Source organism: Schistocerca nitens, chromosome 2, assembly GCF_023898315.1.
Source record: "Schistocerca nitens isolate TAMUIC-IGC-003100 chromosome 2, iqSchNite1.1, whole genome shotgun sequence".
Classification (NCBI taxonomy): Eukaryota; Metazoa; Arthropoda; class Insecta; order Orthoptera; family Acrididae; genus Schistocerca; species Schistocerca nitens.
In genome coordinates, this window is record NC_064615.1 from 285292428 (window position 1) to 285317889 (window position 25462).

Below are 25462 nucleotides of genomic sequence, written 5' to 3' on the forward strand. Positions count from 1 at the left end.
TGTGTTACTGCCATTCACTCTTCTTTTGCTTTTATTATGGTCTTTGTTTTTATGCTAGTGCCTAGGTTGTAAGAGACATAGTGCTTCTGCTTGGTTTTTGCGTTAAAAATCAGGTAGCAAATTATCAGCATTAATGAAAGATATTTTGAAAAACTTTGGACCAGAGTTGAAATGTTAATCAAGTAACCAATGATGTTCTTATCAAAAACAAGAATTTTCTCATTAGGTCCTGTGTAAAAGAAATAATGCTTTATAAAACTTCTTATTGCCATGGGCTCATCATGTTAGCTCTAATGCCATATGAAGAAAATATGCCTTAAGTATATTAATGCAAATTGTGTGGAAAATTTGATCATAACAGCCCTCAACTGCTGTGAAGCAATATACTTATTTTGTGCAACAATACATGATGTCATCTACAAGTGCTAGTGATTAATTTGTTGTGAAATAGTGATTATTTCACATGCCCTATAGTTTAGGTCTCAGTTCACCTGACTGTGATTCGTTTCATGACTTACAAGGGTCTGCACACATACATTTTTCTGCCTCATGAGAATGTATCTCTGTGGTAGTTAACTGAGCAACTCACACCCTGAACAGAAGCATAGTCTGAGTAGAGAAGAAAATTTTCCTAATTACTTGTGCTTGGTCAGCAAGAAAGAAGTAGGGGTCTTTGTGGACAATATGTTTAAATCTTCATTATCTTGACCACTGCCCCTCCTCCTAGCCCTTGCACATCACTTCCCTCTCTTCACCTCTTCTTTACTCGGTGTTATGGCTGTATGGTAAACAGTTGTATTTACTCACATAGCTATGCGATCTAGGTATAGCATGAAATGCATTTGTCTCATCGCTCATTGTACACTGCGCATAATATGAGGCATTGATGGTTGTAGAAACTCATTTTTGGAACAGATCATGTATCATATATGGCTATATGGCTCACTTTTGCAATTAGTTCAAGCATTAATCAGTGTAACTAATCATTGATGGTCCCTGCAAAGGCATGACCCATCTCCCAACCCCCCAACCCCCCCTCCCCCCCCTCTCTCTCTCTCTCTCTCTCTCTCTCTCTCTCTCTCTCTCTCTCTCTCTCTCTCTCTCTCACACACACACACACACACACACATTCTTTCTGTTCTGCCCACTTAACTTACAGAAATAATAATAAATTTATCTGTTACTGGCAAATAGCAGCAATTTTAAGACAGAATGGTTGGCAACAACTTACCTTTGTAGTTAGCTTTATCAATGAGGCCTTTGTGACATGACCTCACAGTGAACAGCAACTCTTTCACTTCCTGCAGGAGCTTAACTTCTTTCCCCATCTCAGCTTCAGATGGTCACATCCAGAGCCACCTTCCTTGGAATTGACCTGTGTGTCATTGAATCTCATGTCCAATCCTCAGTCAATATGAAGCCAACCATTAACTAACATTACCTCCACTTTGACTCCTTCCACCCTTTCCACATCAAACTCCCTTTCATAATGCCTAGGCATCCATTCATCAAAACAGGAAGATATGGAGCAGTTCTGAGAAATACATACATTTAGAAACATCGTCGAACCTCAATTTTCAGGGGAATTTCTTAAAAGAGTTCTTCTGTAGGAGGAACAAAAAGGAACAGGATTAAGAAAAGACACACAATGCTGGAAGGGATGGTAGAAGAAGTTCAAAGTGCAAGAAATGATTTGAAGTTAACAGTGTACTAACACTGTGGTACACATGCACTATGTACCTAATAACATGGTCAATGCTCTGAAGACATAGGCTTCAAATTGCAATCCTTGACCAGAGGTAATTTTCAGCAGGACTCCAGACTGGGCCATCCAGCCATGAAAAAATGTTTGCGTTACAGTTTCTGCCGTGAAGTCCTTCATTGGAAATTCCTCAGGCCACTTGGTGAACCTTTCTACCACCGCGAGACAATAACTGTATTCCGATGCATGATGTTGGTGCACCATGTCCAAAATGCTGGTTTGGTGAAAGAAATGCACCTAATGGTGCCCTGACATGCCGCGTGATTTTATTTCTCTGGCATGTCCACAACGCTTTACAGATGTTCTGCAGTCTGTGTGCGTATCTGCCCATACAAAGTTCTGTATGACTAACATGACACTGCACCTTATTCCCAGGTGTGCCAGATTGTGCATTGATGCTCTAGCTTTTGCTCTGAATTGCTGTGGCTCAAATGGGTGTATCTCTCCTCCTGCTACATCACATGAGCTGTAACTTCAGTTCTTTGGATTGTTGCAATAAATCATGCAACTCAATATCACGTTGTTGTGCATGCATGAGGGCATCATAATCAAAGGCATTTGTCATTGCTACCACATGTGGGGTATCATCTGCTACCACAGTCACTGTTTCTACATGCAGAAGTGCACCAGCTAGAATATGTAACTTCCCTTCCACATAGACAATACTGTTCATCACAACTGCTTATTCAGTGCTTTTTACAGCTTTAACTTAAAGGCAGCACCAATGACAGTGGATGAAACATCAACCATGAGCGCAAGTGTGCCATGACCAGGTGTGCAAATAGGGCGGCCTCTAGTATAGCTGTTTTCACAGCAGCCTGAAACATGTTGTCTGCCTCGCTAGTCCAATGCACTGTGTAGTTAGTCTTCGATGCACCCTTACGTGGTTCGTTCAATGGTACAGTCATCAGTGCATGTTTCTTAATGAACCATTGGTAGAAATTTACTACTCCTATGAACCGTCATAGTTCTCTGAGTGTGATAGGCTAGGGGTATTTGCATATGGCCTCTACTTTTTTGTGGTGGGTAAATACCCTGTGAATTCACCAAATATCATAGAAAGAGCACCTCTTTCACACCAAAAAACACACTTGGCAGTCTTAATTACTAGTCCCTGTGTGCATAGTGTCAAACATATGTCAGAAGCTGTAAGTGTTTTAGTTCCGATGTGGAAATCCCCAACATATCATCTACGTACGCTTAGCAAAAATGTAAATCTTTTGTCACCTCATCCATAAAGCACTGGAAGGTCTTAGCTGCATTACACAGTCTGAGTGGTGTCATGGTGAGGTCAGATAGGCTGAATGGCATCATCAGTGCTGTTTTGGGAATGTCTTTCGTAGCTACTGGGATCTGAGACTGTGCTCGGACTAGGTCAGTGGTAGGAAATATCATCTTACTGTGAACATTTGGAGAAAAGTCTTCTCTGTGTGGGACTAGCTACAAGTCTGGGATGGTCCTTGCATTGAGTTGGCAGTAGTCACTGCAGTGGCGCCATCGATTCTTTTTAGACACAATGTGAATCGGGGCTGCCGAGCTGCTACTAGGAACTCTGCAGATACCGTGTGATAGCATGCTTCACAATTCCTGTTTTACCACTTTTAGCTCTTTAGGCATCAAACGTCTGGGCCGAGCATTAGTTGGCAGCCTTGGCATGGTCAAAATGTGGTGAATGGTTGGTGTGCTTGACAAGTGGGAGAGTAGGCGACTGCTGAGTGATCTCAGGGTATCCATTCAATAACCATACGTCCAGTGTATCACCTGTGACTGTGCATACCACTAGTGGAGTGACACTTTCCCTGGTGTATGCAGTTTAGTAGTGAAATCTATTAATTGCTGAAATCGCAGATCTGGCAGTAAGTCATAGAAGGACGAGAAATCTGCTCTGATAATAGGCTGTGATATATCTGCCACTGTAAATTGCCATTCAAACATACGGCATAGCCTGAGGTTAAGGAATTATGTTACTCAACCAAACATTCTAATCTTGGAGTCATAAGTGGTGAATAGAGAGCAATCGTCAAAGCTTTGGTGTGGTAGGTGCTTTGTCGGATGTTCTGACACTTCTGCTCCTGTATCAGCCAGGTACTGTAGTTTTTTATCGTGGTCCGTCACAAAAAGTCAGCACGTGTTTATCATAGAAGTTGTTGCTGCTGCTGCTGTGTCTGATTCATGCTTCCACTTGCAAGATGGCGTACACTTTCGGGAATCATTACCAATCTTCCTGTGGTTCAACATAGGTTCTGTGCAGATGCTGATTAATTATGACCTCTTGACTGTGAGTGTCATAGCCGTTGACACTTGTGCATTATTTTTAATGCATCTAGCTATGTGGTCAGTCCTGCCATTAGCAATTGCAGGGAGGCTACCGTCACCGTGGTCACATCTTGTTGTTGTGGCGTCAATACTGAGACGCTTCATGCCGGATACATTTCAGCTGTCCTGTCAGCAGTTTGTGCCAGTGCCTTTAAATCACCTGCACACACTGTGAGAATTTTTTGGGTATCTGCTTGCCATTGGGATGACCACATATTCCATAGTGCACCATCACTTACAGTGTTACTTGCCAATGTGCATAAATGTCTTAGAGATTGTGATTGGTCTTATGTCAAAGCAGTAGGTGGATCAAAACAAAATGTCCGGACACTCTGTGACCAAAATGGTACTGAAACAGAGGATGACGAACTAAAGGCCGGAATACTAAATGTCTTTTTCCAAAGCTGTTTCACTGAGGAAGAATGCACTGTAGTTCCTTCTCTAGATTGTCGCACAGATGACAAAATGGTAGATATCGAAATAGACGACAGAGGGATAGAGAAACAATTAAAATCGCTCAAAAGAGGAAAGGCTGCTGGACCTGATGGGATACCAGTTCAATTTTACACAGAGTACGCGAAGGAACTTGCCCCCCTTCTTGCAGCGGTGTACCGTAGGTCTCTAGAAGAGCGTAGCGTTCCAAAGGATTGGAAAAGGGCACAGGTCATCCCCGTTTTCTAGAAGGGTCGTTGAACAGATGTGCAGAACTATAGACCTATATCTCTAACGTCTATCAGTTGTAGAATTTTGGAACATGTATTATGTTCGAGTATAATGACTTTTCTGGAGACTAGAAACCTACTCTGTAGGAATCAGCATGGGTTTCGAAAAAGACAATCGTGTGAAACCCAGCTCGTGCTATTCGTCCACGTGACTCAGAGGGCCATAGACACGGGTTCCCAGGTAGATGCCGTGTTTCTTGACTTCCGCAAGGCGTTCGATACAGTTCCCCACAGTCGTTTAATGAACAAAGTAAGAGCATATGGACTATCAGACCAATTGTGTGATTGGATTGAAGAGTTCCTAGATAACAGAACACAGCATGTCATTCTCAATGGAGAGAAGTCTTCCGAAGTAAGAGTGATTTCAGGTGTGCTGCAGGGGAGTGTCATAGGACCGTTGCTATTCACAATATACATAAATGACCTTGTGAGCCGGCCGCTGCGGCCGAGCGGTTCTAGGCGCTTTAGTTCGGAACCGCGCTGCTGCTATGGTCGCAGGTTCGAAACGTGCCTCGGGCATGGATGTGTGTGATGTCCTTAGGTTTAAGTAGTTCTAAGTCTAGGGGACTCATGACCTCAGTGTACTGAAATGCAGGAGGATCTGCAGCAAATTGACGCATAGTGCAGAGAATGGCAATTGAATCTCAATGTAGACAAGTGTAATGTACTGCGAATACATAGAAAGAAAGATCCCTTATCATTTAGCTACAATATAGAATGTCAGCAACTGGAAGCAGTTAATTCCATAAATTATTTGGGAGTACGCATTAGGAGTGATTTAAAATGGAATGATCATATAAAGTTGATCGTCGGTAAAGCAGATGCCAGACTGAGATTCATTGGAAGAATCCTAAGGAAATGCAATCCGAAAACAAAGGAAGTAGGTTACAGTACGCTTGTTCGCCCACTGCTTGAATACTGCTCAGCTGTGTGGGATCCGTACCAGATGGGTTGATAGAAGAGATAGAGAAGATCCAACGGAGAGGAGCGCGCTTCGTTACAGGATCATTTAGTAATCGCGAAAGCGTTACGGAGATGATAGATAAACTCCAGTGGAAGACTCTGCAGGAGAGTAGCTCGGTACGGGCTTTTGGTGAAGTTTCGAGAACATACCTTCACCGAGGAGTCAAGCAGTATATTGCTCCCTCCTACGTATATCTCGCGAAGAGACCATTAGGATAAAATCAGAGAGATTAGAGCCCACACAGAGGCATACCGACAATCCTTCTTTCCACGAACCATACGAGACTGGAATAGAAGGGAGAACCGATAGAGGTACTCAAGGTACCCTCCGCCACACACTGTCAGCTGGCTTGCGGAGTATGGATGTAGATGTAGATGTAGAGTGCAATCTGTGAGCTCCTCAGTGAGCAGAAGCTTCTCTAGTCAATTTCCTTCTGATTGAAACAAGTGTGTTATCAATGTATTTTTAATCGATGCACACCATTCTGTATCCGGTGGCATGGCTGGAATATCTTGGACTTCTGCTGGTAGATCCTCAGTGAGCACTTCAACCAAATATCTGTACTTAGTCACATCCACCGATATTTGTGCAAGGACAAACTGACTTTCTAGTTGGACAAAACATAATAGAGGATTATGTTGACAGAATGGTGAGGGTTTGATTGTCACTCTGTTAATTGCACCGCTGGCTGCCGGTTCAATTGTGGCTGGTGAGTTCATTCTCATGTGGTAATGTGTGCGGCGTGGCTTGCACGAAAGTTACAAGCATGAGTGTTGCAAAACTGCACGAAACTCTGAAGCCGGTGTGGTGTGGACTTTTCATAGTCACTTGGGGTCACTAAATATGAGAGTAACAGGGAAAACAAGATATTTATTCGCACATATACTTGATAACAGCTTAAATCTACACTTACATGAATGTATGCACAATGTAAAGTATGGAATAACCAACAGAAAGTAAACCAGAGAACAACTACATCATTATAGCTTGAAACTGCCACTACATGTAATGTTTTTGTGCCACTCTACATATGTGAGGATAAAATATCAGAACAGGTCACTACAATTGAAACACATACCAGGATCCCTCTTCTAACATCCTACGTCATGCCCTGCAACAGGGTATTTCCTATCAAAAGTGTAAACACTTCTTGTCATTGATTGTGACTGATACCTTACTGGCCATACTAATATAAAATGCAAGACAAAGCTCACAGACCACTTTATAGGTCATATTTGTAGACTACCCTTCCCAGGATTATATATGCTTCAGGAGGAGTAGGGCTGAATATGTGAGTACTGGCAGAGTGCATAAGATAGTTTTTATGACAAGGTCACTGACATTCATGAAGAACTAGGGAGACATTACATATACAATTGCTAGAGATTGAACTACAGTTTGCATTTTGAATGTGTGTGTGTGTGTGTGTGTGTGTGTGTGTGTGTGTGTGTGTCATCTTGTTTTTACTGCTGCACTTTTGTGTAGATTTTGTTGCGTAACCTTTATGGAGTCTTCACTTTTGTTTTAAATTCCAGTCGTAGAAGAAATGAAATGGACCCAGTAAGCCAAGAGAATTTTTGGCGGAATATACAGTGTATTGTGGAGAAAGATGTTGTCCGCACTGATCGGGGAAATCCGTACTTTGCAGGAGAAGACAATCCAAACATTGAAGTAATGAAGTGAGTGTAATTTTTGATAGATTTTTGTGTCCTTTCCATTTGCACTTGAGGTAAGATGTGTCACTATCTTGACGGTTGAAAATATTCTGTAGTGATGAGAGGGATCTGGATTTTTTATATACAGTATGTATCAAAAAGGATGGTTAAAACTTACACAACTGAAAGTACACGATAATATAAGTACAAATGTCAAGTAAACATGGGTCTAAAATGCATAACCTAAGATCTATAAGATATTCTTGATTTCCAATATTGTGAAACAAATCTCTTCTACTGCAAGCTCTTTGCTTTCTATATTTTGGGAAGTGGAAAACAAGAAAAAATGTCCAGTAAACATGAGCTCTAAAATGCATACCTTAAAAGTTATGAGCACTTGTTCATTAGAAGAGTTGTGTCCCAAAGTACTGAAGATGAACAGGTATGCATTTTAGAGCCCGTGTTTACTTGACATATGTGCTTCTATTATCGTGTACTTTCAGCCGTGTACGTTTGCGCCATCCTTTTTGATACACCCTGTATATGTTACTGTAAAATTCAGATGATTGGTAAATCCTAGAATTAACTGGTGAAACCGAAGACTTACCATCACGGTGTGGTAAAAGTCTGAAATTTCTTATTATATGCATAGATTTCGAACTTTTACCAAGAGATGTTGGTAAATCTTAGGATGCACCCATACCAACTGCTAAAACTGTATTCGTTAACTTAGCAAAATGGTTCAAATGGCTCTGAGCACTATGGGACTCAACTGCTGAGGTCATTAGTCCCCTAGAACTTAGAACTAGTTAAACCTAACTAACCTAAGGACATCACAAACATCCATGCCCGAGGCAGGATTCGAACCTGCGACCGTAGCGGTCTTGCGGTTCCAGACTGCAGCGCCTTTAACCGCACGGCCACTCCGGCCGGCCGTTAACTTAGCAATTTATTGAAATAGTTTCTATTTATTGTAAATTTATGTATTTTAAACATTCTTGAATTCCAGTGTGATTATAATGAGCAATATTCCATATTAGTGAAAAATGTTAAATTTGTTACCTTTTGAAAGTTAATTTTTGTTACAACAAGGCTGACTATTGTTGCATTTCGAATTACATAGTATGGAAGACTATTTACACAGGCATTTTTTAGTTGAACACTTTTTAAGCAATTGAACTTTTTGAACCCTTGTCCTCGAACAAAAGATTGTTTGGCAACCACTTCCCGTAGACAATTTATTCTCTTGCTACCTCTTTGACGTTGATAAAATTTTCCTTGCACTATGTAAATTGGTTCCTAGTGTACAATGACTTCAGTTTACCAGCTTTGGTACCAAGTTGATAAAATTTGTCATCCTGAATATTTATTGCTACTGCTATTATAGATTTTGTGTCAATTTTTGCCCTTCTCACATTCTGCCCAACTGAAGGTTTTGGAATTTTGTTACATGAGGCTGCTTTCATTTCTTTTGCCTGCAACTGAAGACCTTCTTTGGCAGCTTCTCGGATCCCTTTCATGTTATTAACACTGTTGGAAGTTGTCAGTGTCTCATCACAGCCACCAGCTGGTTTTGGTGTCTCATTGTTAACTGTTGTAAAATCCTGTGTCTCTTGGTGCTTCCTCACTTGCTGCATCCGCACTTTCTACCTCTGTTCCATCAGTTCCAGTACTTGATTCACTGGCATCAATTCCTTGGCCATCATTTTCAATTTCCTGCGAATCAGTGGAAGTGCTGTTTAACATTGTTTCCAACTCTTCTTCAGAATTTGTATTTTTTATTAAATCATGTGGAACAACTGAAGTTGCAATGCCCATTTTCATTGGAACCCCAAACATGGCTTCATATGGTGAACATCTGGTGCCTTCATGATAAGCCCTATTCTCGACTGCTTGCACAAACCTCAGCCCTTCAGACCATTTTGAAGTTTCATTTGTTTCTATCCAAGTTGTTAACATTTTCGTTATCATGATTTGCTCCTTCGACTCATCGCTGAGACTGACTGTGCCTCGGCTTCCCGTGGACTATCTTTATATCACTCCACAACCCACATAAACTTTGAATGACTTGCTTAAAAACTCTCTACCATTACCAGAATCAATGATACTTGGGGCACCAAAGCTGGTAAAAATGTCCAAAAGATGATATGCTACTTCATCAGCCCTTTTCGAAGTTTCTGTGCGGAGGATAACAAATTTTGTCAAATGATCTTGGTATACAAGTATGAACTTCGAATTATTGTTTGCGTTTGCCTGAATATCAATTAAGTCAATTTAGCATTGTGAATTCATTTCACTGTATGTGACAGGTTTCACTTACAACACCCCTTTTCAATGTTTTTTGCTTTTTTTGACATGGTTCACATAATCTCAAATAAGTAACGATTTATTCAACAGTCAGATTCCTGTACTTATGATTCAGTTCCGCAATCACCTGTGTTCAGCAGGCATGGCCTATAGCAATGTAGGTCTTATGTAGTACATTAAACAGTTCATCGAAACAAACATAATAACGAATTTCATCTTTTCCAGCAGACACCGGTGCTATGAGTTTCTCTTTACCTCCGATGTTGAGAACATCATATCGCTTCAAACGTCTGTAGTGACCAGATTTTTTATTGGAAATGTTTTTTGTATTTTTCACTTCACTTAACAGAATATTATATTGCTCAGCAGTTACATAAAAATTGTTGTCCTTCTTCTTATTCACTGATTCACTTAAAAGTTCGTAAAATCTGTTATGCATAACATCACTCATTTTGATGCAAAGCTGCAGAAGAAACAAGAAACACCACTAAAATGAGTAGCAAAGGTGACCGTACGCACAATGCTCGACACTGATTGAAACTACACAGCAGTGAGTGGACTGAGAATACATAATTGCCAACAAAGAAACTTATCTGAACAAAAAATTGGCAACAGTGAAACTTGTCTGAACCTGCACGACGGAAGCAGCTTTCACCAGTTTGCATTTGTAAATCCTAACATTTACCGATGTTTCTTGGTAAAAGTTTGAAATCTATGTATATAATGAGAAATTTTGGACTTTTACCACACCATAATGGCAAATCTTAAGTTTCACCGGTTAATACTAGGATTTGCCAATTGTTTTACCTTTACGGTAAAAAAAATATATAATGGCCAAAGCAGAAAACACCCATCGAGCTTCTAAAGCAGCAATATTTGTATTGTCATTTGCTGCTGCAGCTGAAAAGGTAGTAGGGGTGAGGAACTCCTCAATATAAACATAATCAGTGGAAGCTGGAACAAATATCTGTATTTGCAAGTGACCCTACAAAGAAATGCTTGTGCTTACCAGGTCATTAGTAAATTTTTTACCGCTTATTAGTAATATCAGTAGAAATCATTTAACTCTTGTTTATATTGAAATACATGGGTTCAATTTGTTGTAGCCAGCTCTCTCAATCACTGAACTTCTGAATACATCTAAATGTTTTTTGTAATGGTAGGAGTTATATAATATGATACACGAGTGAGTGAGTGAGTGAGTGAGTGTTCTTAAAGAATTCAAGGAAAAAGGTTAATTCTACTATTGTGTATTTCCTCATCTCAGTCCAAGCAAAGTGGTGCTGTAGTTAGCACACTGGACTTGCATTCGGGGATATGACAATTCAAATCTGGCCATCCACATTAGGTTATCCATGATTTCTCTAAATCATTTAAGGCAAATGCCAGGATGGTTTCTTTGGAAAGAACACAGACAATTTCCTTCCCAGTTTGAACCTGTGCTCCATCACTAATGACATTGTTGATGGGATTTTAAAACTCTAAACCTACCTTCCATCATTTTTCATCATCGATTCTGAGCAATAGCCTCATCTTTAGACTTTTTACAGTTTGGAGCACCTTTCTTTTTTATTATTCTTCCTCTTCTCTCTTGGAAAAGGGAGTGGCTGTTTCGATTGAAGAAGTCATTATAAGCTAACGTATGTCTCTATCTGTTTTACTTCTACTCGTAAAATCCTTAACAACCTTGCTACGTCAGATTCAAATATTTTTTCATGTTGATTGGTACTTACACATAAATTTAATATGTGTGTGTGTGTGTGTGTGTGTGTGTGTGTGTGTGTGTGTGTTTGTTTTCCTTGTGTAATGAGCTGTTGTACATTTGAAATAATTATTACTTTCACATACAATTTGTATTTAGAACACAGGAATTCTACCAGTTACCAGAAATGATAAAAAAATTGCAGACATTGATGGATAAATACAGAGACAGCATAACAAGTGTGAATCCTTGCAGTACAAAGTTTGGAGTGACTGAAATCATGAAACATAGGTTTCCAGGCCTAAGGAATAAGTGATTGTCTCATGTGGTTAGAGTACTGTGGCACTAAAGTTAACAACCCATGCTTTATATTTTCCACTTCTTGTTTCTAACAAACTTATGAGGTTGATATAAGCATTGTAACATGTTGTTGTTGTTGTTGTGGTCTTCAGTCCTGAGACTGGTTTGATGCAGCTCTCCATGCTACTCTATCCTGTGCAAGCTTTTTCATCTCCCAGTACCTACTGCAACCTACATCCTTCTGAATCTGCTTAGTGTATTCATCTCTTGGTCTCCCTCTACGATTTTTACCCTCCATGCTGCCCTCCAATACTAAATTGGTGATCCCTTGATGCCTCAGAACATGTCCTACCAACCGATCCCTTCTTCTGGTCAAGTTGTGCCACAAACTTCTCTTCTCCCCAATCCTATTCAATACTTCCTCATTAGTTATGTGATCTACCCATCTAATCTTCAGCATTCTTCTGTAGCACCACATTTCGAAAGCTTCTATTCTCTTCTTGTCCAAACTATTTATCGTCCATGTTTACTTCCATACATGGCTACACTCCATACGAATACTTTCAGAAATGATTCCTGACACTTAAATCAATACTGGATGTTAACAAATTTCTCTTCTTCAGAAACGCTTTCCTTGCCATTGCCAGCCTACATTTTATATCCTCTCTACTTTGACCATCATCAGTTATTTTGCTCCCCAAATAGCAAAACTCCTTTACTACTTTAAGTGCCTCATTTCCTAATCTAATTCCATCAGCATCACCCGACTTAATTAGACTACATTCCATTATCCTTGTTTTGCTTTTGTTGATGTTCATCTTATATCCTCCTTTCAAGACACTGTCCATTCCATTCAACTGCTCTTCCAAGTCCTTTGCTGTCTCTGACAGAATTACAATGTCATCGGCGAACCTCAAAGTTTTTATTTCTTCTCCATGAATTTTAATACCTACTCCGAATTTTTCTTTTGTTTCCTTTACTGCTTGCTCAATATACAGATTGAACAACATCGGGGAGAGGCTACAACCCTGTCTTACTGCCTTCCCAACCACTGCTTCCCTTTCATGTCCCTCGACTCTTATAACTGCCATCTGGTTTCTGTACAAATTGTAAATAGCCTTTCGCGCCCTGTATTTTACCCCTGCCACCTTTAGAATTTGAAAGAGAGTATTCCAGTCAACATTGTCAAAAGCTTTCTCTAAGTCTACAAATGCTAGAAACGTAGGTTTGCCTTTCCTTAATCTTTCTTCTAAGATAAGTCGTAAGGTCAGTATTGCCTCACGTGTTCCAGTGTTTCTACGGAATCCAAACTGATCTTCCCCGAGGTTGGCTTCTACTAGTTTTTCCATTCGTCTGTAAAGAATTCGTGTTAGTATTTTGCAGCTGTGACTTATTAAACTGATAGTTCGGTAATTTTCACATCTGTCAACACCTGCTTTCTTTGGGATTGGAATTATTATATTCTTCTTGAAGTCTGAGGGTATTTCGCCTGTTTCATACATCTTGCTCACCAGATGGTAGAGTTTTGTCAGGACTGGCTCTCCCAAGGCCGTCAGTAGTTCCAATGGAATGTTGTCTACTCCGGGGGCCTTGTTTCGACTCAGGTCTTTCAGTGCCTTGTCAAACTCTTCACGCAGTATCATATCTCCCATTTCATCTTCATCTACATCCTCTTCCATTTCCATAATATTGTCCTCAAGTGCATCGCCCTTGTATAGATCCTCCATATACTCCTTCCACCTTTCTGCTTTCCCTTCTTTGCTTAGAACTGGGTTTGCATCTGAGCTCTTGATATTCATACAAGTCGTTCTCTTCTCTCCAAAGGTCTCTTTAATTTTCCTGTAGGCAGTATCTATCTTACCCCTAGTGAGATAGGCCTCTACATCCTTACATTTGTCCTCTAGCCATCCCTGCTTAGCCATTTTGCACTTCCTGTCGATCTCATTTTTGATTGTAACATCCACATTACAAATAATAAATTTAATGCATTTTACCTTCTTTCCTCACTAATTAACCATGTAAAGTGTACTGATGATTCAAGCTGAAATGCAAATTACCAGGTTATAAAGGGGGGTAGGAGTAGCATTCTATATTGATCACCATTTGTTCAGTAATGACAACAAAGCAGAAGAGAAGGGAATGGGATGATCTGGTAATCTTTTTTCATGTTAAATCTCCTTGGAAATCAGCAGTTACTAAGTTTTGCACTAGTCTGCCACTTTGACACCTGTAACAGTACTGTTCTTTTTTTGAAATAAGATCTGTCAATGAAAACACAAACACTGGAAATGCTACAGTATTTCTTTAACTTGTTAGACAGTTTTTTGATTACTAGGCTGTCTTCAGACAAAACTATCATGAGAAATGACAAGAACAACGCTTGAAAAGCTATTTTGCATGAAGGATATGTAGCAAAACCTCAGAATGAATGTCATCATTGATAGTGCTACTGATACTTCATCAAAACATCCATAATATGTCTCTTCCATTGATAAACAGGAAAACAAATGTTAAGCTGTGACAAGATAATCTGTTAACTTGGAAAAGATACTTATGCATTCCAAGCACTCAGGGAGTACTGATTTCCATGAGAGCTACTGATATAATAAGGTTCTTTTTTTCTGATGGTGTGTGGTCCTTCCTTTGTTGCCTTTATATACATTTTTGTATGACAGCCATGCTGTCCCATAATTTAGGTGATTGCTAACTTATTCTGTAGTCTAACTCATTATAAAGCATTTGTGACAATAAACAGTGGCTAAAAACAATGAAGTTGTTTCATTGCATTGTAATTAGTTCTGAATCTTATCATATCATGTTTCCAATGTGTTTGCAGAACTCATACTTCACTGTATGACAGCTTAAGTTAATGTTACTCAACTGTTTCTGTTATTTGTTATTATTTTCCAGTTGGTGTAAACACCTGTGGATCTCAACACATTTTTTGTTGCGTAATATAATAATTATTATAGTGTTCAGTATTACTATACTCTTTTTATTCCTGTCTTTTTTGTCTGTTGCAGAAACATTCTGTTAAATTATGCTGTTTACAATCCAGGATTTGGCTACACCCAAGGCATGTCAGATCTCTTAGCACCAGTATTAGCTGAGATCAGAAACGAATCTGATGCATTTTGGTGTTTTGTTGGGCTAATGCAAAAAGCCATATTTGTCTGCACGCCTACAGATAATGACATGGACAAAAATCTGGTAATTTACTGTTTACATTTAAAAAATGGAAGAAGCAAAGGTAACAACTCATCATATGCAGTAGTTGAGGCATTTTGTGGTTGACGGGCTCATAAAAAAGATTGAAAATGTATCATATTTTACATCAATACAAAATATGTAAATTTTGATTTTGAATTCCCATTCTTCTGCTTATTTTTAGAGATTACCGAAACTAACCACTCTCTGCTCTTTGTCTTGGCTGTACCAGTATGCCTTAAGAAATGTGTGATCTTTATTGTACAGACAGCAAAGTGATAATATGTGCAGCTACCTCATAGAGACTTTTAATGGTAGGAAGGCATATAAACATGGACTGATTATTTTGTTAAGAAACACACACACACACAGCATGGATGGTTTTCTATCTTCAGTTTCTAGTTTCCTCTTGGTGTCTCATTGGCTGAAGACCATCATATTGCTGAAAACTGGTTTTAAGTAAATCCACCAGTAATATACACAACAGTGCTTTAAATAAATTTGACTGCTATTTATATTTATCGTCACTAACATCACCATGATGGACAGTCTCAGATCTTACATGAAAGTTTATCACAGGTAGATACTTTCACAGTACTCTGAAATGGTATGGCAGTGGCAGGGTAATCACATACAAAGTCTGACAGAAGATTACCACCACAATAGTTTTACTTTACAGTCACTGAACACAAAATTTCTTGATATAATACACAAGTGTATAAAATTCTATTTTGTTGACACACAGAAATGACCGGAATGGAATTTAGTCGTAGAATGAAAGAAAAAAGTTCATGAAAGATAATACAGGTTGCTATATATTGTGATGCAAGTGATATGGCAGTCAACCTTTTATGAACATAGATGTTACCGAAGTGAATTACTCCCAAAGAGTGCAGGTTTCTGGATGGGGTCAGCTATGTAAAGATATGCTTATGAATACTTCTGGATTTCAGATATTACTTATTTGTTTCTAAAACTGCTAGGTTAGAATTTACTCATGTATCTAGGGACATCAAATCTTCGTGCTTATTGGATGAGCCGATCAATTGCAGGTGAAACTGCTTCCTGGTGGCAGACAGTAAAAGCTTATACTTTCTGTGCAAAATTCAAAATTTTGATTATGGAAGTTTAAATCTTATGTAAGTTGTCACAATCTTCACAATGTGTCAGAAGTTCCAAAGACACTTATGCAGTTTTTAAGTTCTCCAGTTTATTTTACAAAAAAATCCTTGAAAATATACCCCACAATTGAAGGTGTAGTTAAGGTTATATTCTTCCCAAACTACAATTAATTGTTCATGAGAAAAATATTCCAGTTCTTATTATATTAACTGACTAATTCTACATGTTACTCAGTGTTGAGGAATATGTATAAAGATTTATTGCCAGTGTCACCACAAACATCAGGAACACTGGTTTCCTGCATTAACCTGCAGCTAATTTGATCTTGAATTGGTGGAATTTTACATACTTCTCTTGAGAAGTTCATATCCAACCACAGCAGTTTTCAAGTAGCTACACTAAAACACTATTTTCAAGTTCCCGCATTTTATGTTTACCTGATTTTTTTTACGTTCATTTTCATTGGTCCCAACAGAAGTCAACAAATTTTTTCCCGCAATTAACAAGTCCATGTTACAACATTTTGTTATGATGACGACGAACAAATTGTCGCCAATGTGAATGGCTGGTGGCCAATGCTAAAAACATACAAATCTCTTCTTTGCATATACAGCAGTTTTGTCAGTGAAGTCAATAAGGAGCTGGCTGCATGATCTGGGCTGCAACGACTAAATTATTAGAAGTCATTGGTAAAAAATAATATGTTGTACTTAACTGGTGGTACAGGAGTCTTCATAGTCAGGATGAACATAATTACAAACAGAGAGCTATAGAGGCATGACATAGGCCATACTTTAACTAAGCGCCTTGTTAGGGGTTGCTTCCTATCAGCTGAAGGCTGTAATATTACTTTCCTACTTAACGTCCCGAGCAAGAGTGGCTGTTTGCTTGAGGAGTGGACGGTGCTGAAGTTAAATGCTGAATACCATTAGATTCACAAAAGGTTTTGAACTCTGCAAACAAAAAAACGACGAACCAACGGATCTTCAATCTGATTTTTAGACAAAGGCCATTGCATTGTGGCAGAACACAAAACAACATTTAATACTGGGTTGTTAACTGTTGCTGTGGCTATATGACCAAAGTCAACAGGAAAACTTTCCACATTATCATCATTTTGCACATCTATGAACATACAAGCCTGTTCGGAAGAGTTGAACAGCGTGTCTTCAGCTGTTGGCAATTGGTATAACGTGTCGGCATTATTGTGCTGGGCAGTAGGCCGATGCAAGATGTCATAACAGTACTGTGACAAAAATAGTGACCAACGAATAAATTTTTGAGCCGTATGCAGAGGCACGGGGTCTGATGGGTGAAACAAAGACGTCAAAGACTTGTGGTCGGTGAGAACTGTAAACTTGCGACCATATAAGAAGCCGTGGAATTTTGTAACCAAAAATCAAAGTGAGAGCTTCCTTCTCGATCTGTGAGTAGTTACGCTGCACAGAGGAGAGTGGCTTTGATGCAAATCCGATTGGGCAATCACGCAAACCAAATTTGTAAGCAAGAACAGCCCCAATCCCGAAATCTGAAGCGTCAACCATGAGGACAAGAGGTTATGTAGGATCGAAGGGCGTAAGACATGTACTAGATAACAATGCAAATTTAAGCTGCTGAAAAGCATGTTCACTTTCAGGCGACTAAATGAATGGAACGTTCTTTCAACGTAGTCGATGTAATGGTGCTGCGAGAGATGAGGCATTAGGCAAAAACTTGTGATAATAATTGAGCATTCCAAGGATGGATTGTAATTCTTTAACTGTCTTGGGTGTCTGGTAATTCTGATACTGCTCTTAAATGATCCGGACCCGGATGGATGCCTTGAGAGTTTATTACGTGTCCCAAGTAAGATAACTGTTCAGAAAAAAATTACACTTGTCCCTATTGAGTCTAAATCCATTCTCACGTAGCACTTCAAATAACTGTCTCAAATGATGCAAATGTTCATACTGTGTAGAACCAGAAACTATGATGTCATCTAGGTAATTACACGCCAAAGGAATCGACGCACAAAGAGTCTACAAGTACTGCTGAAATAGTACTGGGGCAGAGGCACATCTGAATGGAAGTCTCTTAAATTTGTAGGGACCTAAATGGGTATTCATGATGAGAATCTTCTGGGATTCTTCATCCACAGGAATTTGAAGATACACTTCTTGCAAATCTAACTTAGAAAAATATTTGCCTGGACACAATTTGTCAAACAGGTCTTCTGGACGTGGCAAAGGAAATGTAACAAGTTGAGGAATGACTGTGGCTTTACAATCCATGCAGTCGGAATTTGCCTCATGGTTTCGTTAATATAACCAACGGTGAAGCCCATAGTGATTCTGTCACTGGTTCAGCCACTCTTTGAGCCTCAAGTTGATCCAATGTTTTAGCAACTTCGTCGTGAAGCGCGTGAGGCACTGTGTGAGCATGGAAAAATTTAGGCTGTGCATTGTCCTGCAATTCAACATGTGCCTGAAAATTTTTCACGCAACCTACACCTGGTGAAAAAATATCAGCAAACTCTTGACATAGTTCAGAAACACTGTCTGTGGGAATACTTTTAGTGACAGCTAGTATGTTATCGCGCACAGTTAAGGAGAATACAGCAAATAAATCAAGACCAAAAATATTTACAGATGAGGGTGAACATGCTACATGAAAAAAAAACCACTCATGTTTGTCCACAGTATGTCACTAGCAAACTACACAGTCCTGATACCAGGATACTTTGACCACTATAGGTAGCTAACATAACATTTTCATGCACAATGGAGGTGAACCAAGCAATTCATAAGTTTTACGATTCATTTATGAAACAGATGCTCCAGTGTCCAACTGAAAAGGAATCGTATGATTCCGAATGTTCAAGTCGACAAAAGGTATTTTGTGCCATCGGTGAAAAATGTCGGTCTGAGAAGCCATGTTCACTCACAAATGTGGACGGGCAGATCAGGCCTGGCGAGACGTCTTTCGTCGGTGTGCACTAACCTTACAAGCAAAATTGTCACAATCGGACAAAGGCACAGGTACTGGAGGCAAATTTACAACATTTATTTCCATTGCTTGTGGCTCTTTGTGATAGGAAGTCTTATATCAGGAACCGTTCCGGCGGAAGCTACTTTGTCCAGAAACTTGATATCGAGTCATATTTTTGTAATTTGAGGCACACTGCCTGTACATGTCCCTTCTTGTTGCAAAAATGGCACACGGCCTTGTGCGATGTGCAATTCTGGTGCGAGTGCTTTGAATTACATTGCTGGCATGAACGCAAAGTAGGCGGCTGCTGTCGGCACATAACAGGTGTCTGTTTCCCAGAAGTGTATTGGGCAGAAGCGTGCCGAGCCAGTACAGCGGCATGTATGTGTGATGCGCGCACAGCTGGCTTTCTAACCTAACAGACAGTGGGAGGCAATTTGAAAGAATTTTCAGCAAAGTCCAAAGTGCCCTGTCTGTCCAAAATGTCCAACACTTGTTCTAAAGTGGGGTTGGATAATTTAAGAATTTGCTCTCTAAAGAGTGTGTCCGGCACGTTTTGCACAATAGCATCCTATACCATCAGAATATGATATTCCAAAAGAACAAGAAAATTCACAGTTGCGAGTGAGGCCTTGCAAAGTGGCTACCCATTCACGGTAATTCTGCTGAGGGGCACTTGTTGGGCAGAGAAATGTGTACTGCTTAGTCACAATATTTATGTTTTTCCTTGTAATAGTTGGTTAATGCCCGAACAAGTTCTTCAAAACTGTGCTGATCAGGAGAACTTCTCGGGAAGAGTTTGAGGAGAATTCTGTACAATGCCACTCCTACACAAGATAAAAGGGCATGCAGCTTTGTTGTACCTTGGATGTCATATGCGGCAAGGTAGTGTGAAAACTGTGCGTGCCACTCCTAGCAGCTTTCCACGCTGGCATCGAATGCTCAAAATGGCAGGGCTGTGGCCCACTGTACGGTCGGCTCCTGTGCAGACGGTACGTGTGCAACAGCATGTTGATGTCCCTGGACGAGCTGTCCCAAGTCTTGCAGTAGTGCATTGGGCTGCTGATTCTGCCATCACAAATAGATCAAAGAATCACAAGTGGGAGCAGGAGAAAATGTCTTCCACTCTTGGACTCACACAGTGCGGAGAGGAAGGATGGAGCAGTCGGGTTTATAGTCTGTAAACACACATAAACAGAGATATTGTAAACACAAATGAAATAAACCTCTTGTCTCTGACATATCGTTGAATCAGCTCTGCTTTCCAAATAATCTGCGTTGCCACTTCCAAATAACGACGAAAGAAATGAACAAGAGATATGCACTGTACATCGTCGACACTGTTAAAGAACGACGAAATACTTTTACCCTTGTCGCCAGTTGTTATGATGATGATGAACGAATTGTCGCCAATGTGAATGACTGGTGGCCAATGCTAAATAGAAACATACAAATCTCTTCTTTGTATATACAGCAGGTTGTCAGTGAAGTCTGGGCTGCAACGACTAAAATAATTAGAAGTCGTTGGCAAAAAATAATGTATTGTACTTAACTGATGGTACAGGAGCTATATGAGGCATGACGTAGGCCATACTTTAACTAAGCACCTTGTTAGAGGTTGCTTCCTATCAGCTGAAGGCTATACTACTTTCCTGCTTGACGTCTCAAGCAAGCTTGTTAGGGTTTGCAAGCAATCCGAAAACAAAGGAAGTAGGTTACAGTACGCTTGTTCGCCCACTGCTTGAATACTGCTCAGCGGTGTGGGATCCGTACCAGATAGGGTTGATAGAAGAGATAGAGAAGATCCAACGGAGAGCAGCGCGCTTCGTTACAGGATCATTTAGTAATTGTGAAAGCGTTACGGAGATGATAGATAAACTCCAGTGGAAGACTCTGCAGGAGAGACGCTCAGTAGCTCGGTACGGGCTTTTGTTAAAGTTTCGAGAACATACCTTCACCGAAGAGTCCAGCAGTATATTGCTCCCTCCTACGTATATCTCGCGAAGAGACCATGAGGATAAAATCAGAGAGATTAGAGCCCACACAGAAGCATACAGACAATCCTTCTTTCCACGAACAATATGAGACTGGAATAGAAGGGAGAACCGATAGAGGTACTCAGGGTACCCTCCGCCACACACCGTCAGGTGGCTTGCGGAGTATGGATGTAGATGTAGATGTAGAGTGGCCGAGTGCATGCTAGAGACTTGTTGCAAGCCATGGAGCAGCGCTAGTCTCAATTTGCGGGTCCAGCGATACTAGTATGGACCATGTTCAATAACTGCAAACCCTAACAAGTGTGGTATCGAACGCTGATATCACACATTTCACCTATGTTTTCTTTGATGTTATCATGTCCTTTACCATTGATTTTCATACAGATTTCTGCAGAAAGTGCATTGTATTCCTGCTCAGAGTCAGCATTGGAACAAAGTAGAAAACACAGACCATATGCGAAGTTATTGATAGTGTAACATAGCATTAGTACAGTAAACAGGATTTTCATTGTCGAATTGTTGGGATGCAGCCACGTGTATTATAGGTTCACTGTGTTTGGAGGGTCAGAAAAGTATAATGTGTTACTGCCTTAATGGTAACCATGATCTGATTATAGTGACTCTTGTAGCAACCTTCCTTCTGTTAATTGAATTGTATCACAACAGCTTTAATTTAATTTTGCAGTCATTTATACAAATAAACACTGCTTTTGAGGATGGCCATCTCTGTAATGGGCTTTTAAGAACCGTTGTTACTTCTACGTGAAATACACAAATCCGTACTAGGTGTGCAGTCTTAGATTGGTACAATCTGATATCAGACATAAACATTCCTCCTCAAGATGCTCCGTAACATGATGGCAGTTTCTGCACTCTTTCTCACCCAGGATGTCCCTGAACCAAGTGACCTTGTCAACAGCAAGCTGTAGATTTTGTGCCTGCTGTTCTCTGTTTATGAAGCCGTCAACTGTAGTGTGTGTTAACCAGTATTGTGCTACAAGTTTTATTTGCTGTAACTTTATAATGATCATCTTTTTATTGTGGTTTTATGAAAGACTTTTGCTTCCGTGGTTTATCTACACCATTGCATATGATTGGAACGAAGAGTAAAACCCGCACATGTGTTTTTGTCAGCATTCAGCCACTGCCTTTGTGATTGGTGCTTTGTATACTGTAGAGAAACAAGTAGAGGTAATTGCTGTTGGAAAGAACAAAAACAATTATTTTAAATTTTTTTAAATAGGATAATTTAAATTATTTTAATTTAATATTTTGAACAAAACTCCAGGTAGGAGTATCAGCAGTATAGGAAGAGACAGAGTGCTACTTTCCATAAAAAGACATGCCAAGTTGCAGACAGGCAAAATTAAAAGACACTCACATTTAGCTTTTGGCCACAGTCTTGGCAGTAAGGCACACACACACACACACACACACACACACACACACACACACACACACACGAAGCAAGCACACTTCCCGCACACACGACTGCCAACTCCAGCATCTCGGGCTGAGATGAAAGGAATGTTACATGAAAACATACTGTAAAACCCTCTTTTTACATTTTCAGTGAACTGACCCAAAAAAGTATAAAATGCAGGAAAGTGTAAAATACAGTTTTATGTCAAGTTGCAGACAGCCACAATTAAAAGACATTCTCATATAGCTTTCGGCCACAGCCTTCGCCAGTAAAACACACACACACACACACACACACACACACACACACACACTTCATGCACACACGACAGCCAACTCCATCATCTCGGGCCGAGATGAAAGGAATGTTACATGAAAACATACAGTAAAACCCTCTTTTTACATTTACCGAAAACTATATGAGAATGTCTTTTAATTGTGGCTGTCTGCAACTTGGCGTAAAAACAATTTATTCATTTTTGTTTGCTGTATTTCCTATGCTTTCCTGTATTTTACACTTTCCTGCATTTTATACATTTTTGGGTCAATCCACTGCAAATGTAAAAAGGGGCTTTTACTGTATGTTTTCATATAACACTCCTGTCAGCAGACTGAATTTGCCAATAGCACAAAGACTATTATAATTATATTTAACAGTACTGGAGGTGGAGAAGTGTTTATTAATATACTGAACTGGGATGGAGAATCAAAAACACATGACAGGCTTTGTGATATTGGTTAGTCAGCTTAATGAGTGTATTGTTCGAGCAAGATCTACACAATACCAGTCTTTATGTACTTTTCACAAGTGTTCAAAATATTTTGAAAATTGAGCAAACTGTTTCTATAGTCCATAATCTCAGTAGTAGTGCTGTAGAAAATTTTCTTGTTAAAGGTGTTTTGCATGAAGGAATTGCCCATAGGGTACACTATGTCGCAGGAATTCAGGATTATTAATATTAAGACTACTTTAGTACAACAGTGTGAGTTTATAATAAAAACTGCCCATGCTGTCTGATAGACATTAGTAATTTGTTGATATACAAAAAGCAAATGAAAATGGTCACTGCTAATGACAGTAAGTTAAAAAAGCAAAGCAAATTGTCGGAGCACTTTTTTTTATGGGAAGAATCATGATACAATAGGTGACAGTATATTTCTTTGGTACAATTTGTAAACTTATGAATGTCTCAAAAATGAGACACCATATTTAAATTGCACATATTCTATTTTCCAAATGAAAGTTGTATTAATATAAAAAAACTCACAATAAGCAAAACATGAATCGTAGACAGGACACTTTTGTAAGCTTTTGCTATCTGCCACCATAAAGCACTATGAGCTGCAAACTTGAGACCAACCGAGCACAATGGATCGGCTTACACAATCGGTTCCAAGATTTTCTGTCTGTAGGCATTAGTCAAATTGACTAATTGGGATGAATTGTACGTTCCAACAATAACTTGATTTACACAATAAATGATTAGATAAGAAAGTAAAAAAGATTACAGAAATATTTTGTAAATAGTTGTCATGTTGTAAAATATGATAATTTCTGCAAAATTTTAATTAGTGGCTTAATTAATTAAAGAAGGGTGCCATTTGGTCCAGGAAAAATAGGGCGACAGAAGTATAGTGTTAAACTTAGGAATATAATAGGCATAATCCTATAAAAGGCAGAAGTAAATTGAGTGTGTTCAAACTTTGATTGTTTCTTAAGTTCATTAATTTTAGGAAAACTGAAGGGGGGGGGGGGGGGGGATGTCACAGTAAAGTCTGGAGTCATAGCTTTCTGATGTGTTTCAATATGACCAAAATCTCTGGATAACGCAGTTGAAATTTATTATCAAGAGCTGTAGTAAGATTTCAGTTATTGGTTATTTTTAATTAGTATGGTTTCCAGAAAAACTAGTTACTTTGCTGGTTACATGTACCAGGGATCATTTTGCATGATAGATTATAGTGATGTGGAATGAGTCATTTTACATTCACATTGAAAATTAGTTTGTACATATGGTTACATTCTGAACATTTTAAGTTTTTTTGTTATTACTGTAATCGGCATCTTAAAATTTATGCTCTGATTAATAAATTTGCATTAAACATAGTCTGAACAATATTTGGATAAGTTTGGACAATACTGCATATACACAAATTTTGTAACTGGATACAAGTGAAAAATGAGGCAAAGTATTAGTTATTAGTAGTAATGCAATAGTAGTAGGTGGGATGGATCCAGCTTGATTTGTTATAAGTGGAACAGTTAAGATAAAGGATGGAGCAACAAGGTAGGGGAGACAGCAAAAGAGGGGAATACAAACATGGCATCAGAGAAAGCTCACCATGATTCGGGCAGGAGTAATAGTGTGCTGCACTAAGAGGTTGGGTAGGGTAGGAGGGGGCGGTGTGATACAATAGATGGAGACGGAGACCCTGAGAGGTCAGTGTGGATGAAGATTCGTGGACTCATAATCAAATAATAAAAGTAAAATTCCGTGGTCAGGGTGCAGTAGAAAGTAATAAGAAACGGATTTTGAGAGGTGGGGGAGGGGGTGGAAAGAGCAGTGCTGATAATGTACAGGATCTAATAGAGATTGAGGCCACAGGATCTGCAGGATCAAAAGGTTGTGTCAAAAAGTAGTTTTCCCACATATAAACTTCAGAGAAGTTAGTGTTGAGAGAGGGGAGGGGAGATTCGGGTGGTACTGGATGTGACACAGCCATTGATTTTAATCATGTTCTATGTAGTGGCCTTCTCTACCACTGGGCATTCAATTGTGCCCAAGGGCACAGTTTAGTTGTGGCCATTTACTTGGGTGGACAGCTTGGTGGTAATGCCCACATTAAAGGGCATAGAAAAGTTGCCTTGGAGTTGTTATATGATGCGACTCATTTCACATGTGCCCCTATTTCTGAAGGGATAGAACATTGGTGTCACAAAACTGGAATAGGAATGGGTGCCTCAGAACAGGTCGTACACTGGTCTTTCACATCAGTATGCAGTATGACTTGTGTTGGA

At 39.5% G+C, this 25462-nt stretch overlaps 1 protein-coding gene across 1 annotated transcript in view; it reads left to right on the forward strand.

Annotated features, from left to right (window-relative positions):
• The window catches only part of LOC126236034 (TBC1 domain family member 16), a 105407-nt gene that overhangs the window by 62691 nt on the left and 17254 nt on the right, over positions 1-25462 (forward strand). Inside the window, exons 8-9 of the mRNA XM_049945066.1 lie at positions 7300-7443; positions 14752-14938. Of these exons, the coding sequence (XP_049801023.1) occupies positions 7300-7443; positions 14752-14938 (331 nt within the window). The remainder of the gene's footprint in view (positions 1-7299; positions 7444-14751; positions 14939-25462) is intronic.